Here is a 14,458-nt window from a genome sequence, read left to right on the forward strand (position 1 = left end):
CAAATACATCGGGATCATATGTGACTACTTCCAGAGATGCAAGAATAGTTCCATGTTAGTAACCCCATTAATAAAATGTATCATAAAAATAAGGAAACAGAAAGCTACACTCATTTCCACAGATACTGAAGACAATTTATGATTTTCAACCCCATTCTTTATAAATACAAAGTAATGGAAAGCCTTAAAAGTATAGAACACATACAACTCAACCCAGATGCTATCATTTGAATTAATGAAAAACACTTGCCATTCACACAAACATCAGGAACAAGGCATGTTGTTTATCATCAATTTCTTTTTTAATAATATGTTGGCGGTAATAGCTAGCACAATAAAACAAGAGAAAACTATTAGATGTATGAGAATTGGAAAGGAACATGTAAAACAGATAGAACACTTGAAAAATTTATGAGAGTCAATGTATAAGCCACTGCAATTTAAGAAAACTCACTAAGTAGTAGGATATAAAATTAACATACTCAGAAAAAAAAGTCACTAGCCTTAAAAATAATCAGAAGATATAAGGAAAGAGAAGGTCCTAATTAAAATTTCAGCAATAACGAAAAGTCAAATGCCAACTTAGGAAACTAAAGAGTAGAAAAAAATTGTAAAGATTCCTGAAAGACAAAAAGGCTAGACTTGAAAATGCATATAAAATTCTTGTATAGAATGACTCAACATCATAAAGATGTTAATATTTATAAAATTAATGTGAGTCCAGTAAAAAAACAACAGAATCTTTTCCTTATCTGGACAGGTTGTTTCTAAAGTTCTTAAAGAATGTTTAACAAGAAATAACCTCAAGCTCCTGAAAATTAATGTCAAAAGGAGCATGTCATATTAGAGGTTTATTGTATATTTAAAACAATGTGATGCTGAATGATAAGTAACAAAACAGAATAGAAAGTCCAGAAATGTACTCAAGCACATAAAGAACTTTAGTGTGTGATAAAAGTGGTATCTCAAATTATTGATGAAAAGATAGGCTTTCTAATAAATGATGTTAGAACAACTGCAAAGCCATTGATAAAATGATAAATTAAATGTATATCTTGCACTGTAAACCAAGCTAAACTTAAAAAGTGACAGAGATTCTAAAGCTATTCAAGTTCTAGAAAAAGAATTCTTTTATAACCTTGGAATGCTGAAAGATTTTCTAATAGTGACTCAAAAATTCAGAATCAATAAAGGAAAAGCTTGACAAATTTAGCTGCTTTATAAACAAACAAACAAACAACAACAAAACCTGGCATGACAAAATCAGAAAAAAGCAAAAAAAAAAACAAAAAACATTGCTGGGAAGAGATGTGCCACTTATCTTAAAATTTGAAAAAGAAAAGACAAAAAATTGTATATAAGAAATGGACAGTTGACAGAAAAAGAAATAACCTAATGCTTAAATATCTGAAACCGATTCATAATAAAAGAAATGTAAACTAAAACTAATTGAGGTACTACTTCTCGCCTATCATAATCATAAATATCAAGAAGACTGACTCATTCTGTGAGCATGGCTTTGGAGAAAAGATCTAATACACTGCTGGTGGTGGCGTAAAATGGCTGAAACCATAGGGAGGGGAGCTTAGTAGCATCTAAAAAAGTTGCATATGCATTTACCCTTTGAGCCAGGAATCCCACTTATAGACCCTTACCCTGAAGATAATTTTCCAAAAATATACATACATGTAAACAATTAATTCTGTCATTGTTTGTAGTAGCCAAAATTTGGAAACAACCTAAATGTCCATCAGTAGGGGACTGGTTGAATCAAAAATGGTATAATCAAGTCAAATGGTTTTAAAAGCAACTGATCAATTCTGCAAAGCACCAAAGGGTAATAGCAATAAAAAAGCTATGGCTTTTTTAACCGTAAGATTATTTTACTTATAATGCAAACATATTTTGAAAACTGACTCAAATGAAGAATGTATTAAAATTACTAGTAACAGTAATATCAGTAGGAGAATATCAACAGCATTATGTACATGTTGCCTTTTACTTACGGTTTACAGTTTTGACTGGTAATATTGGGTTTACCCTCTCTGGGGAGGCAGCGTTTTCCTCATCTGTCACATATTCAAAATTAATGATGAACATCATAGCCACGCCCTCTTGGTTTTTCACTGGAATTATGTGAGTGTTACAAATGAAAGTGGACCCTAAGGAGATGAAAAATGAATGTTAGGTCAAAAATATGCCTTCATTTTGAAGTGTTAGTAATATTAAAATTCTAATAAACCCTTAGAATTTTCTATTCTAAATGATTATTGAATGATTCTAAATGATTATTGAAATTTAACGAAAATAATTTGACTTACTTCATATTTCATTGCACATATATTTATAGAAAAATATACAAATTTTGTCATAAAGACCTCACAGGCAAATTCAGGTACTACATTATAGGAAAACAGAATATCAAATCTCATTTGTTTTCACACCCACCACTATAATAGTATACAGGGAAAAAAGCATATTCTTTAACTTTGTAGAAAAATGCTGCCTTTTCGTATATATTTTGATTAATTCAGAATCTATTCTATAAAGTATAGCTGCATAAACAGTGAAGATAATTCATCTGTGTCATCTTGATTTGAGTGTTAAGCAAATTATTTCCTTTTTCTCTTTTAATTTCCTGCATATAAGATAGTAAGTTATTGACTCTGTCTTACATATGTTCCAATAATTCTTTTCTTTTTTTCTGCAAAATTCACAATGTCCAAATAATAATGATTTTATTTGGTTTATAATCTGTTAGAAAACAAGAACAAAATTTTGTCTATATTATTGTGTTAATTTGATTCCTTCAACTAAAAAGATTATATTCTTTTTAAAGCACAATTATGGGGCTAGTAAGATACATTTTATTAGAATCTTCTGGAAATGAGATGAACACAGGGAAGACTCAGCTTACAATTAACTCCTGCCATCTATCCTCCAACAGAAAATCTAAGATCTAAGATTTAGAGAATACTGTCAAGATGTTGATTTCTTTTATTTTTTTATTTTTTTTATTTATTTTTTTTGTTGTTGTTGATTTCTTTTAAATCAGTTGACTTCTGACTGACTTCTTGAACTCAGGTACCACAGAACTTGCTGAGAACTCTCAGGTACTTGCAGAACTAAGTATTTCCTTTAAGCAGCTTACTCACATCTTTACCTTCTGGAAATTTCTTTTTTTAGTCATGGTGATGGAAACCTCGGGTTAAGGATTTGTTTGGGTTGAAAAGTATTTTTAAAATGCAAAACTGCAGGAAGAGTTCTCAGTTATTCAGACTTTTGACTTTTTTTTTTAAACAACTAGCTGGAACCATCTTGAATCTTGATGGTTCAGTGCAGAGGCAGGAGCAGGTTTGGAGCAAGTTGGACCTGGGTTCAGAGGGAGATATCAGAAAATGAGAGAACAAGAGTCTGAGGACAGAGGCATTGGCAAATAACAGGAGAAAGTAGTTGGAGGTCCAACATCCCCGAAGACCAGCGGATACTAGTATTTCAAAATGGTGTCCTATGTTTGTGTAACTATTAAAAACAAAATAAATATGAGAAATCCTTTCCTTTTTTTCTCATCCCTGCAACATGGCTCCTACTGCCAAAGCTGGGAACAAAGGCTACTGCTAATATTGCTATAGATTGAGATCACAGGTGGTAGAGCTTTTGAGGGTGGGCATCAAGATCTACTTATTATTTATGATCCTGTTTCTATGGGTGAACATATTCTAATTTCCAAGGAACTGATTTACAAAAACACTTTTAGAACACAGACTTTACAAAGTTGGGGATGCCGATGTGTTTGTTATGATTCAGATTTTTATTTTTTTTAATTTTTTTTTTAAATTTTTTTTTAAATTTTTATTTATTTATGATAGTCACAGAGAGATAGAGGCAGAGACACAGGCAGAGGGAGAAGCAGGCTCCATGCACCGAGAGCCCGACGTGGGATTCGATCCCGGGTCTCCAGGATCGCGCCCTGGGCCAAAGGCAGGTGCCAAACCGCTGTGCCACCCAGGGATCCCCTGATTCAGATTTTTAAATGTCAATAATCTCCCGGATTTGAAATGTAGAAGGCTTTATTTATAATTAATATAATATTTTCTATAGGTATGGCCATGGTTGTACAGATGTTGAAAAATATGTCTTAAGAATGACATGCTGCACCTTCATAGTCTTCAGCTATATCTTCAATTCATTTAATAAAATAGTTAGCTAGAGCACTTGTCATAGTTTCCATGGTAACAAACGGGATGACTTTAGTAAACAGAAAATACGCAATTTAAGACTGTTCCATTAGAACTAAAAATAGAATTGCTTCAGGCCAGGCATCACAATACAAACTGGCTAAACAGAATGACTGAGAAGATGCTAGAAATAGCCATTGTGTATTCTGCTAATGAACCAAAATACATATTGATATTACCACTTCAAATGACATTTCCTAGATCATTAGAATATCGTTGTGAATTCACAGATTTGTTACTTAGCAGTTTCAAACCTTCCAACAATTGAAATGTATGCTGATTGTACCACAAAACATAAAGTACAGATTTTTAAGAAATCAATAAATAAAAGATGTGGGAATAGAGATCTAATAGGCTTGTAATAGAGCATAGTAATTTCGCTTCTGGTAACAGGGGCAAAATCACGTATTGCAATACTAATGCTTGTAAATTTACTGGCTAGCGCTAAAAATCATAAAATTATAGTGCTTTATAAAAAAGTTCAGTTATACGCATTGGCTCCATAGCATATTGAATATGTATAATTAATCTGGGATTTACTGCCCACTAGCATTGTTTCCTGCATGTTTCTATTAAGCAATATATCTTTCCTAAAGTCAACTGAAAATTCACATTTACATTTTTTTTTCTCTTTTAGTTTTTGGATTTAATGTCTCCATCAATCTTGCATAGCATCCTGGAAAGCAGATATTGAACGGAGATACATGGAATTTAGAAGAGGAGAATCAAATACATTTTATAGAGCAAAAGCATTTTAGCTTGCATCATTCTACCAACTCCAAGTTCTGTCAAGGTATTACTTTAGGAAAGTAACATCATTTTAAGAAGACATTACTGTGTGCTCCTAAATACTTTTCTTGGATGTGACATTGGGAGAAAGAGAAATGGAAATATGATCCAGGAAACACTAATCTAAGCAATGAAGAAAAAACCAGATGCACTCAATAATATGTAAATAAGGGAACTAAACCAATCTAGAAATAAAAAGTTCAGACCTTGTTAAAATGAATCAGTATTCAAATGGAATTAATAATGCTTGTTAAGAAGCTTATTTACAATAAGATTATCCAATAATTTTACAATTATACATGCAATTATACAAATATTAGTGAAACCCAGGTTCATTTCCATGTTTTGTCTCCTGAGTAAAAACATTCTCAAAACCAGGAAAAGCTGCTTAGGAAGAACAATGCTCATTATAATAAAATGTCTAAAATGTTAATTTTTAACTGTAGCCACAGAACAAGCAAACTACGGAAATCTGAATATTTTTCTTTTATTAATAAATTTTTGGCATACTCCTAGCTTTCGCATTTTAAAATAAAAGACCAGGACTCCTCCATTTGAGCACTTTAAATATATTTTATTCTACTGTTTATATTCACAAGCCATCCTTATGTCCCTAAAATCAATAACTGTTTATTGAGCACCTAATATTGGGTCAAATCATGTTCTGAGTTCTCAGATGGTGATGAGACAGACAGCAGTGAAAAAACAAATCAATGTTCTGCTCTTATGGAATTTATATAGACATAAATAAGTACATAGATATCTAATATCTCAAGTAAAAATAGGTGCAATGGAGGAAGAGAGAGCAGAATAAGATGATAGAGTATTTTCTTGGAATGCATTTCCTTGGAAGTGACATGTAAGCAAAGACATAAAGAAGTAATGTAGTTAGCTATGTGGCTCCATGAATAAAAAGTGCAGCTGGCAGAGAAAACTACAAGTACAAAAGTCTTCAGGTAAAAGCAGGGTTGTAAGCTCAAGAACAATGTGGAAGCCCATGTGGCTACTGTAGTATGTTGGTTGTATGGGTGGTTGGTGTTGGGTGGGGTTGGAAAGTAGGTAAGGTTGAAGAAGCAGGGAACCACCATGTAGAAGGCCAACATATGGTTTTAGAACTTTCCTCTCAGGCAAGATAGTATTGGAGGATTTTGTGCAGATACTCACATGACTTGACTTAAAACTACCCTCTGACTTATATTCGAAGAATAGCTTGGAAAGCCAGACAGAAGCAGGGAGGCCAGCAGGATAATATCACAACAGTACTGGTGAGCAGTTAGAGTGGTTTGAACTAGAGTGGTGTTGCTGAAGCTGGTCAGAAGGGGACCATCTGAGATATTTTAATGGTAGAGATTATAAGATTTGCTGGTATAGTAGATAGCATGTGAGAGAATGAGAAGGGTCACAGACAAGTCCAATTTTGGAGGTTGAGAAACTGGAAAAACGGACATGCTCATTTATTAAAAAGGGGAAGATGGTGGGAGGAGGTGTTCTGGGGGTTGGGTAAATCCATAGGTTTTGGATATGTTAACTCTGTGGTTGCTTATTAGGTATCTAAGTGCAGATGTCTAGAAGGCAGTTGGATATAGGACACCGTAGTTCAGTTCAGGGATTGATCCAAGCCAGATATGTGACCTTGAGAGTCATTAGGGAATAGATTATATTTAAAGACAATATGAGGTCATCTAGGGAGCAAATAGAGAAATTGTGTTTTTTAGCCAAACATTAAGGGACTACAGCATCAAAGAAGGGAAGGTGAAAAACCAGAGAACACTGGAGTAGTAGATCGTGAAGTGGGAAGAAAATTCATAGTATAGTGCAGAAAGAACTATTGCAAGGGAGGGCATGATCAACTACACAAAACTTGCTGATAGGCTCAATGAGGGCGAAGAAAACATCAAGACATGGGTAACTTGTTTTAGAGACATTTTGGTAGGTTAGTGGCTACGAAACTTTGGAATGCCTGTAAGAACAATTCAGAATAGAAACATACATGGAGTGCCTGGCTGGCTCGGTCGGTAGAGCAAGTGACTCTTGATCTCAGGGTTGTGAGTTCAAGCCCCACACTGGGTATAGAGATTACTTAAAAAATATAATCTTAAAACAGAAGTGTACACAATTATAGGAAAGTCTTTTGAGGTGCTTTACTAAATAAAGAGGTGATCGGAAACCTGGGCTGATAACTGGAGAAGATTTTGAAATGATCAGACCTTGGATTTTTTTAGGTTGAGAGGTACTACAGCATATTTATATAGAAATGGAATTAATTCGTTTATTCATTTCAAATTTTTGTTACATAAAGTCCCACTATTGGTAAGGTCAGTAAAAGTCTAACATAGTAATTTACAAGACAGTAATGTTCTAATTTTTGTTTCCTTAGTCAGGGGCAACTCACTTCAGTGTTAATTAATTTCCATGTATATAGAATCTGTAGATAATAGTTTATAATCTATTCCTTGAGAGCATCACCTCTCTAATCAGACTGTCTGAATCTGAATCCTGGCTCCTTCCTTTACCTGCTGAAAAAAACCTTGGGTAATTTAGTGAATGTCACAGCAATTCAGTTTACTCTTCTATACATTAAGAATAATCCTTACTTCATAGAATTGTTCTGGGGACCAAATGAATTAATACCTGTGTACTATGATATTAGAATAGAATTCTCTCTCTTTCAATTTTCACTCATGGTATATGCTAATATAATAGCTATCAGGGAACTAAAGTGATAATGATCTCCTTCCACTTCACACATGCAGATTTATGAAGGACATAACTACAGAACCTTTATATCCAGGATTTAGAAGAGGAGACTGGGAGAGGAGAGGAGAGTGATGAGAGGACTGAGGAAGAGATCTCTTTGGAGAAGACTGGCCCATTGCTGTGAGCTTCCTTCCTTCCACCCTCATGAGCTACCACCTTCCAAAGCCAGGACTAATGAAGTGATTTTAAGGGTCTACTCCAAGATCTCTGAAATGTGTTCTCTGCAGCTGCACGACAGGGAGAATGGGTATTTGAAAGCTATGTGGATGAATGGTAGGTCACAATGGGGCTTCAACCTTGGGGGTGTAGAGGGCCAAGACGGAACAAGCTCTCAGTTTCTGTGGCAGAGACAGAGGGCATCATTACTGGGACAGGCAGGTGCACCCAAGTATCAGCAAAAGACTCGTGGTCAAGTCTTTTGGACCAGGAGTGGGTACAGGGTCCTCCAGAGATGGGAGTAAGGGGACTGCAGATGAAGAGACAGATAGGAAACTATCAGATACTGGAGGCTGAAGAGAAAATAGGCAAGAAACTCCAGGGGAGGGATAGCACCAGCAGGGGAAGGAATGTGAAGGGAGGTAGGGTACTGGCAAGAGGTCTGAAGGGCCTACTCAAGAAAGACAGTGTCAGCTCTTTCTTGAGTAGGCAGGTCCAGAGAAGGCAAAGACACCAGCGAAGTAGGAACCATCCAGGTTTGTATCTTTCTGCCCTTTCATCTTCTACTTGGAGGGAAGCAAAGAGCAACCAGAGTGTGGGAAGAGGGAAATGGTGAGAGGTTGAAGCTGGCTTTCTTTTGCATTCTGACCTCACAGCTCAAGCTTCATACTGATCAGTAGAACTCACATGCATGTAAAGCTCTTAGAATAGTACTTGGCAGGACACTTGGGTGGCTCAGGGGTTGAGCACCTACCTTTGGCTCAGGTTGTGATCCTGGGGTCTTGGGATCGAGTCCTGCATTGGGTTCCCCACAGGGAGCCTGCTTTTCTCTCTGTCTATGTCTCTGTCTCTCTCTGTGTCTCTTATGCAAAAATAAATAAAATCTTAAAAAAAAAATCCCAAGAAACAGAATTATACCTGGCATGGAGCAAAACTCAGTAAAGTGAACAATTATTTTTGCCTCTTGTTAGAGGGTCTCCAGAGGGGCCAGTTAACTTTCAAGGCTCTGTAATTTCCTCCAACCTTTTGCCATTCTTGAAACGAAAAGCTATACTATTTGTACTTTGGAACATCAAGTAGAGATTATTTTTCTCTGAGCTGATTGGTTTAGGGAATGCCTGAACGTTTGTAATTTCCTGCTTTCTCGTAGACTAGGGGACTCTTTGAACATTAAAAAAATGCCATTAGAGACCTGCCTTCGAAGAAAAAAACAAAAAACAGCAGCCTCAGGACACAAAGGCTTCATCAAAAAGGCAGCGTTATTCATCTTGAGTTGGAAAGCCTTTTAGAAAGCAAAGGGGACTGTTGCTCCTCCTAGGAGAGAGCTACCGAGTCACAAATGACTTAAGGTAGAATCAGGGAAGCAAAAAGAGGAAACAAGTGAAATTTGTATTTGTATTTTCTGAATCTAGTGTTTCCTCTTATTTCCTTCTTTCATTACTTCTTACATATTCCTCTGCTCCCTGCAGGCCTCCAAGGTGAAATATTATGAACTTCCTCTTACCAAGGAGGAGCATCATGAAATATATTAATTTCTCATAGTACTGTCAATGACATAATGGATTACTATTCTCAGGAAATTTTTTTTAAGGGAGGTAGTGAAAAACAACTTAACTTAAGATGAACTCCAGTGTAGCCTCTATATAAAAAAATGTTTTGGTTGTAGAGAGAAGACCTCCCAGATATCCCTCAACTCATACTATCGAAGTAATTGCTTGCAGATATCAATATCACTGTTGAACAAGCTGTGATTTAAAGGACAGAAGACTGTAAAGGAGTCCTGCAACTGAACTAGAAGAAATTTCTATGATTGGAGAGTTTAGCTTATGTTCTATTGTTTAGTCATTTGGGTATTTTTTAACAGATGTTTTCCCACTCTTGATAAGAAAAGAAAATGCACAGAGACTTCATTTATACTCATAATCCACTTCCAGAATTTATCCCAAGGTTTGCAGAATCACTGAGCAGTGAAAATATTCCATCTATAGCATATTTATAACCTGATTGTAAGCTCCCCAAAGACAGGATATTATCAATCTATGCACACAAGCCTCATCAACACATAATCGGAACTCAGTACATATTTGCTGACTACTTTTATTTCTTCCTAACAGTAAGATATTCGTGAAAAGCTGCCTACAGGTGATGACCCTAGGGCCAGACCAGAGCACCAATGGTAACTGTGGTGCGTACAAGTCTATAGTCTTAAGAAGATGGATTTCAGTTGTAGAGAGAGACCTGGGTTCTAAGCTGGATGAGTAATTTAGTTTCTCACTGCCTTGGCTTTTTTCTCTGTAGCTAAAGAGCACTTGTACTTAGGATTTCAAGTTGGAGCACTAAATGAAAGGATGCATTTAGAGTACGGTGCCTAGCATACAATAGATACTCACAAATGGTAGCTTATGAGAATGTAATCTTTTAATATAATATGGTAGGTGTAGAAACCGAATATACCCAAAGTGCTACTCTTGTAAGAGGCCAGGGAATGTTGGGCCTGAGTTTTTTGGGCTGAGTAGGAGTAAACTTGGAGAAGAAGGAAGTTTCAGTGAGAAGAAACATATGAACAATCAAACCAATTTTACTTTTACAACGAATTTTTCAGAAACCACTATGTGCCAGGCACTGTTCTAGGTGCTAAGGGGTCAGCAGGGAACAAAACTAAGCTAAGCCCTGCCAACATGTAGTTTATAATCAAGTGGAGTTAGGGGGGAGGCAGAAATAAATAAGTAAAATACATAATAGATTAAGTGGTGATAGTATTGTAGAACAGCACAGAGAGAATAATGAAAGGAGATAGTGCTGGGAGTAGGGGAAAGTCTGTAACTTTTAGTAGAGTGGAAAAGGCCTCCCTGAGAAGGTCACATCTGAATAAGGAACTGAAGAAACTGAGGAGTGAATCATGAGGATATCTAGAAAAAGTGGTAACAACACATGTGAAGGTCCTGCCTGGTACGGGGCTGCATTGTATCCTCTGAAATTCATACACTGAAGCCCTAACCCCAATGTGACCATATTTGGAGGTACGACCTACAAGGAGGTAATTAAAGTTAAGTGAAGTCATAACGCTGGGACCCTAATCCAACAGAACCTTAGACCCTAATCTAACAGAATCTTATAGTGTCCTTATAAGAAGAGGAAGAGACACCAAGAGCATGTGTACAGAGAGGGAAAGCCATGTGAGGACCCAGTGAGAAGAGAGGCACGTAGAGGGTTTTCACCAGGGACCTTGGCCTTGGCCTTTGAACCTCCAGAACTGTGAGAAAATATATTTCTGTAATTCAAGCCACCCAGTCTGTAGTACTTTGTTACGGCAGCCTGAGCTGACTAGGATAGGCCCCCAGGATAAAGAGCTACGGTCAGTGTGGCTAAAACAAATGAAGCTGAGTAGAAAGTGGTAAGAGATCCAGGGCCGAGAGGTAACAGAACAAGGGAGCCAGGAGAGTGGAAGAAGAACAAGCCCCTGGTGGCCATCATAATGCCTTCCATTGACAAGGGGACAGCACTGAATGGACTGACAAGGGAAGTGATCGTCTCTGACTGCTGTAAAGAACTGGACTCACTTCGTTAAGCAAGTTGGTCTTTGCAGACTAGTAGTATACTAAGGACATACCGTGTGAAATGGGAAGCGATGGAGGAGGCCTTGAGGGGTAGGGGGTCATGTGTGAATATCTTCTATGTTCCCCGAATTCAGTCTTTTGAAGTTGGGGAGGGGCTCTAGTGAATTGTTTTAACCATGAGAGTATCTTGAAAGCAGTATTGTAGGACACAATGAGCACATGGGCTGTTTCAGGTATTAGTGATGCCTTAAGGAAGACAGATAAAGAAGGAGGTGCTATTTATTTGAAGAGACAGCAGACACGGTTAGATAAACTACTTATTAACAAGAATAATGGAATAGCCCATGGTTTATTTGGCCTGTGGACTAGCTTAAATTGGAGTGCTTATTGGGAGGCATATACTCCAATACTTGCCCATTTCTCTTATTGTACCAGTCACATGGTTAAATCTAAGGGAAGCTAGTCAAAGCAAATTGGAAAAGGTCATGTGAGCTAAGAAAAACATTTTATACAGAAGCATCATTAACAGAACGACTGAGCTGGCAAAAATTAGGCAGTGCACCTAACAATACATTAGATCTAAAAAAAGAATTTTAACTCAATAATCACCAACATAGATAGATTTAGCATTACAATCACAGATGTGATTAAATCATAATAATTATGAGCATATTTAGATAGTTGATGCAGTTGATAGAGTAACATGGGACGAGAAATATCTTTTCAGAATTTTCAGGAGAGATTATATAGACACCTTTCATCTGAAAATTGAAGAACTAACCTAATTTATGCAAAGCTGCTTGTCACATTCACGTTCTGGGTGGTAGTATTAGCACTGTCTGAGATGTCAACAACAGGAATAATTTATTTTTAATTATTTCTCACTTACAACAATTTTAAACTTTCAGAAAATGCTGAAGCAGTGCCATTGGTAGCACTGAGTAGCCTCTGGAATTGGACTGACCTAGCTCTGCTGTCTGTTATTCACTGAGTGGCCTTGGGCAAGTTACTTAATCTCCCCAAGACTCAGCTTCCTCATCCATAAAATGAGGAAAAGAAGGGAAAGTGCCTCACCTCACAGTGTTGTTGGGAAAGTGGAATTAGAGAGTATTTGTAAAATAGGTAGCATGGAACCTGATGTATAAAAGTTGAGCAATAAATGAAAGTTATTATTATTAACTGGGGTAGGAAAAATAAATTTCTCAACTTGAAATAGTTAAACTTCCCTCAAAGTTTTGATGATAAAATTAAGTCATTTGACTCTTTTTTTTTTTTTTCAAGATATTTTAAATTTATTCATGAGAGACACACAGAGAGAGGCCCAGGCCTAGACAGAGGGAGACGGAGAAACAGGCTTCCCAGCGGGGACCCTGATGCGGGACTCAATCCCAGGACCCCAGGATCACAACCCAAGCCAAAGGCAGATGCTCAACCACTGAGCCACCTAGATGCCCCAAGTCATTCAACTCGTTATGGAGCTTTCGTGATGAATTCATTAGCTTGATCCCCCTTGTCTTCAGATGAGAAAATGCATCAAATGGCCATTGGGATGAGGCAGGGGCTTAGTAGAGAAAGACTCTTTAATTCTCTAAGATCTTAAAATATGTCTCCCTAACTTTGGAGTGACTAGGCCCTTGGTTTATTTCCTATATTTCTCCTGTCCCCATACACTGTCTTATTGCCTGAAAAAGAAAACTATAGACCAGGTAACTTTAATTGACAAAAGCAGAGCTCAGCCTCTTTGGGCAGGTCTCACAGTCAGTGGAATTTGGTATATAGCAGAAACATGTGAAACAGTCTTTAATTCTGGGTTTGCTCTAGGGGTACCATAATTAGTATTTGAAAGCACATGTTAGGAAGAAGGGTAATAATAACAGCTAACATTTATTGGATGCCAGCCACTGTTCTAATGGCTTTATATGCATTAATATCACTTGCATTTTCACAAATGATGATGGCACCATTATCATCCCTATTATGTAGATGAAAAGTAAGCCATGCACTGTTCTCTTTTTCCTTGATCTTGAGGCACTCCTTCCCCCTCACCAAGGTGGGGGAAGAATACTTGGGTTCCAATTCCTTCATTAGACTAATACCCTGAATTCCATGATTTTTAAATCAGGTATGTTCTAAGAGATGTTTATTTTTTTATAAGTAATGGCCCCAAGTCTTGCACATTTCTGCAGTCTTCCTTTCTCTTGCTACCTGACAGGCAGGAAGTGACCATGGACTTGCTGGGACTGCCTCAGCCCTACATTTCATTTACTCCATTCAGTCCTATACTGCCTTGTGCCCTCCCCCCCCCCCTCCTGTTTATCAACTCTGGGTTTTTTACAAATAAAGGTGTTCAACTCTGCTCCCTCAGTCTCTCTATATTATCTTTTCTACTGCCGTTAACAACTACATAATTAAATCATGGCTACTGTTTTCTGAATGTTTTCTATGTGCCACATGTTTCTAATGAGAAAGCTTTATCTTAGAGAAGTTTCTGAGGTAGGTAGTAGAATCAGGTTGGACCTCTGAACTTTCCAGCTTTTACTCTTTCTCCTATGTCAGTATTCCCCCAACAGTGAGATGTTAATAGGTGCTATTGGAAAGTTTTAGGGAAATTTGCAATAATATGTAGCTCCCTGCAATGCCATTGAAAAATACTGAATTGGGGTGCCTGGGTAGCTCAGTCGGTTAAGCATCTGCCTTCTGCTCGGGTCATGATCCTGGGGTCCTGGGATGGATCCCCAGATAGGGCTCCCTACTCAGTGGAGATCTTGCTTCTCCCTCTTCCTCTGCCTGCTGCTCTGCTTACTTGTGCTCTCTTTCTCGGTCAAATAAATAAAATCTTAAAAAAACAAACCAACAACACTGAATTGTGTCACACTTCCTCTCTGTTTCAAAGACACCCTTCTGAGAAGGAAGAAAGTATACACCATAGGATAGGTTGCCTAGATATATATATAGGAGAGG

The 14,458-nt window shown here is 37.2% G+C and overlaps 1 protein-coding gene across 1 annotated transcript in view; it reads right to left on the reverse strand.

Moving 5' to 3' along the window:
- The window catches only part of KCNH7 (potassium voltage-gated channel subfamily H member 7), a 477,016-nt gene that overhangs the window by 145,290 nt on the left and 317,268 nt on the right, over positions 1-14,458 (reverse strand). The window contains exon 3 of the mRNA XM_041722501.1: positions 2,007-2,162. Within this exon, the coding sequence (XP_041578435.1) occupies positions 2,007-2,162 (156 nt within the window). The remainder of the gene's footprint in view (positions 1-2,006; positions 2,163-14,458) is intronic.

The sequence above is a fragment of the Vulpes lagopus genome, chromosome 11, assembly GCF_018345385.1.
Source record: "Vulpes lagopus strain Blue_001 chromosome 11, ASM1834538v1, whole genome shotgun sequence".
NCBI classification, from domain to species: domain Eukaryota; kingdom Metazoa; phylum Chordata; class Mammalia; order Carnivora; family Canidae; genus Vulpes; species Vulpes lagopus.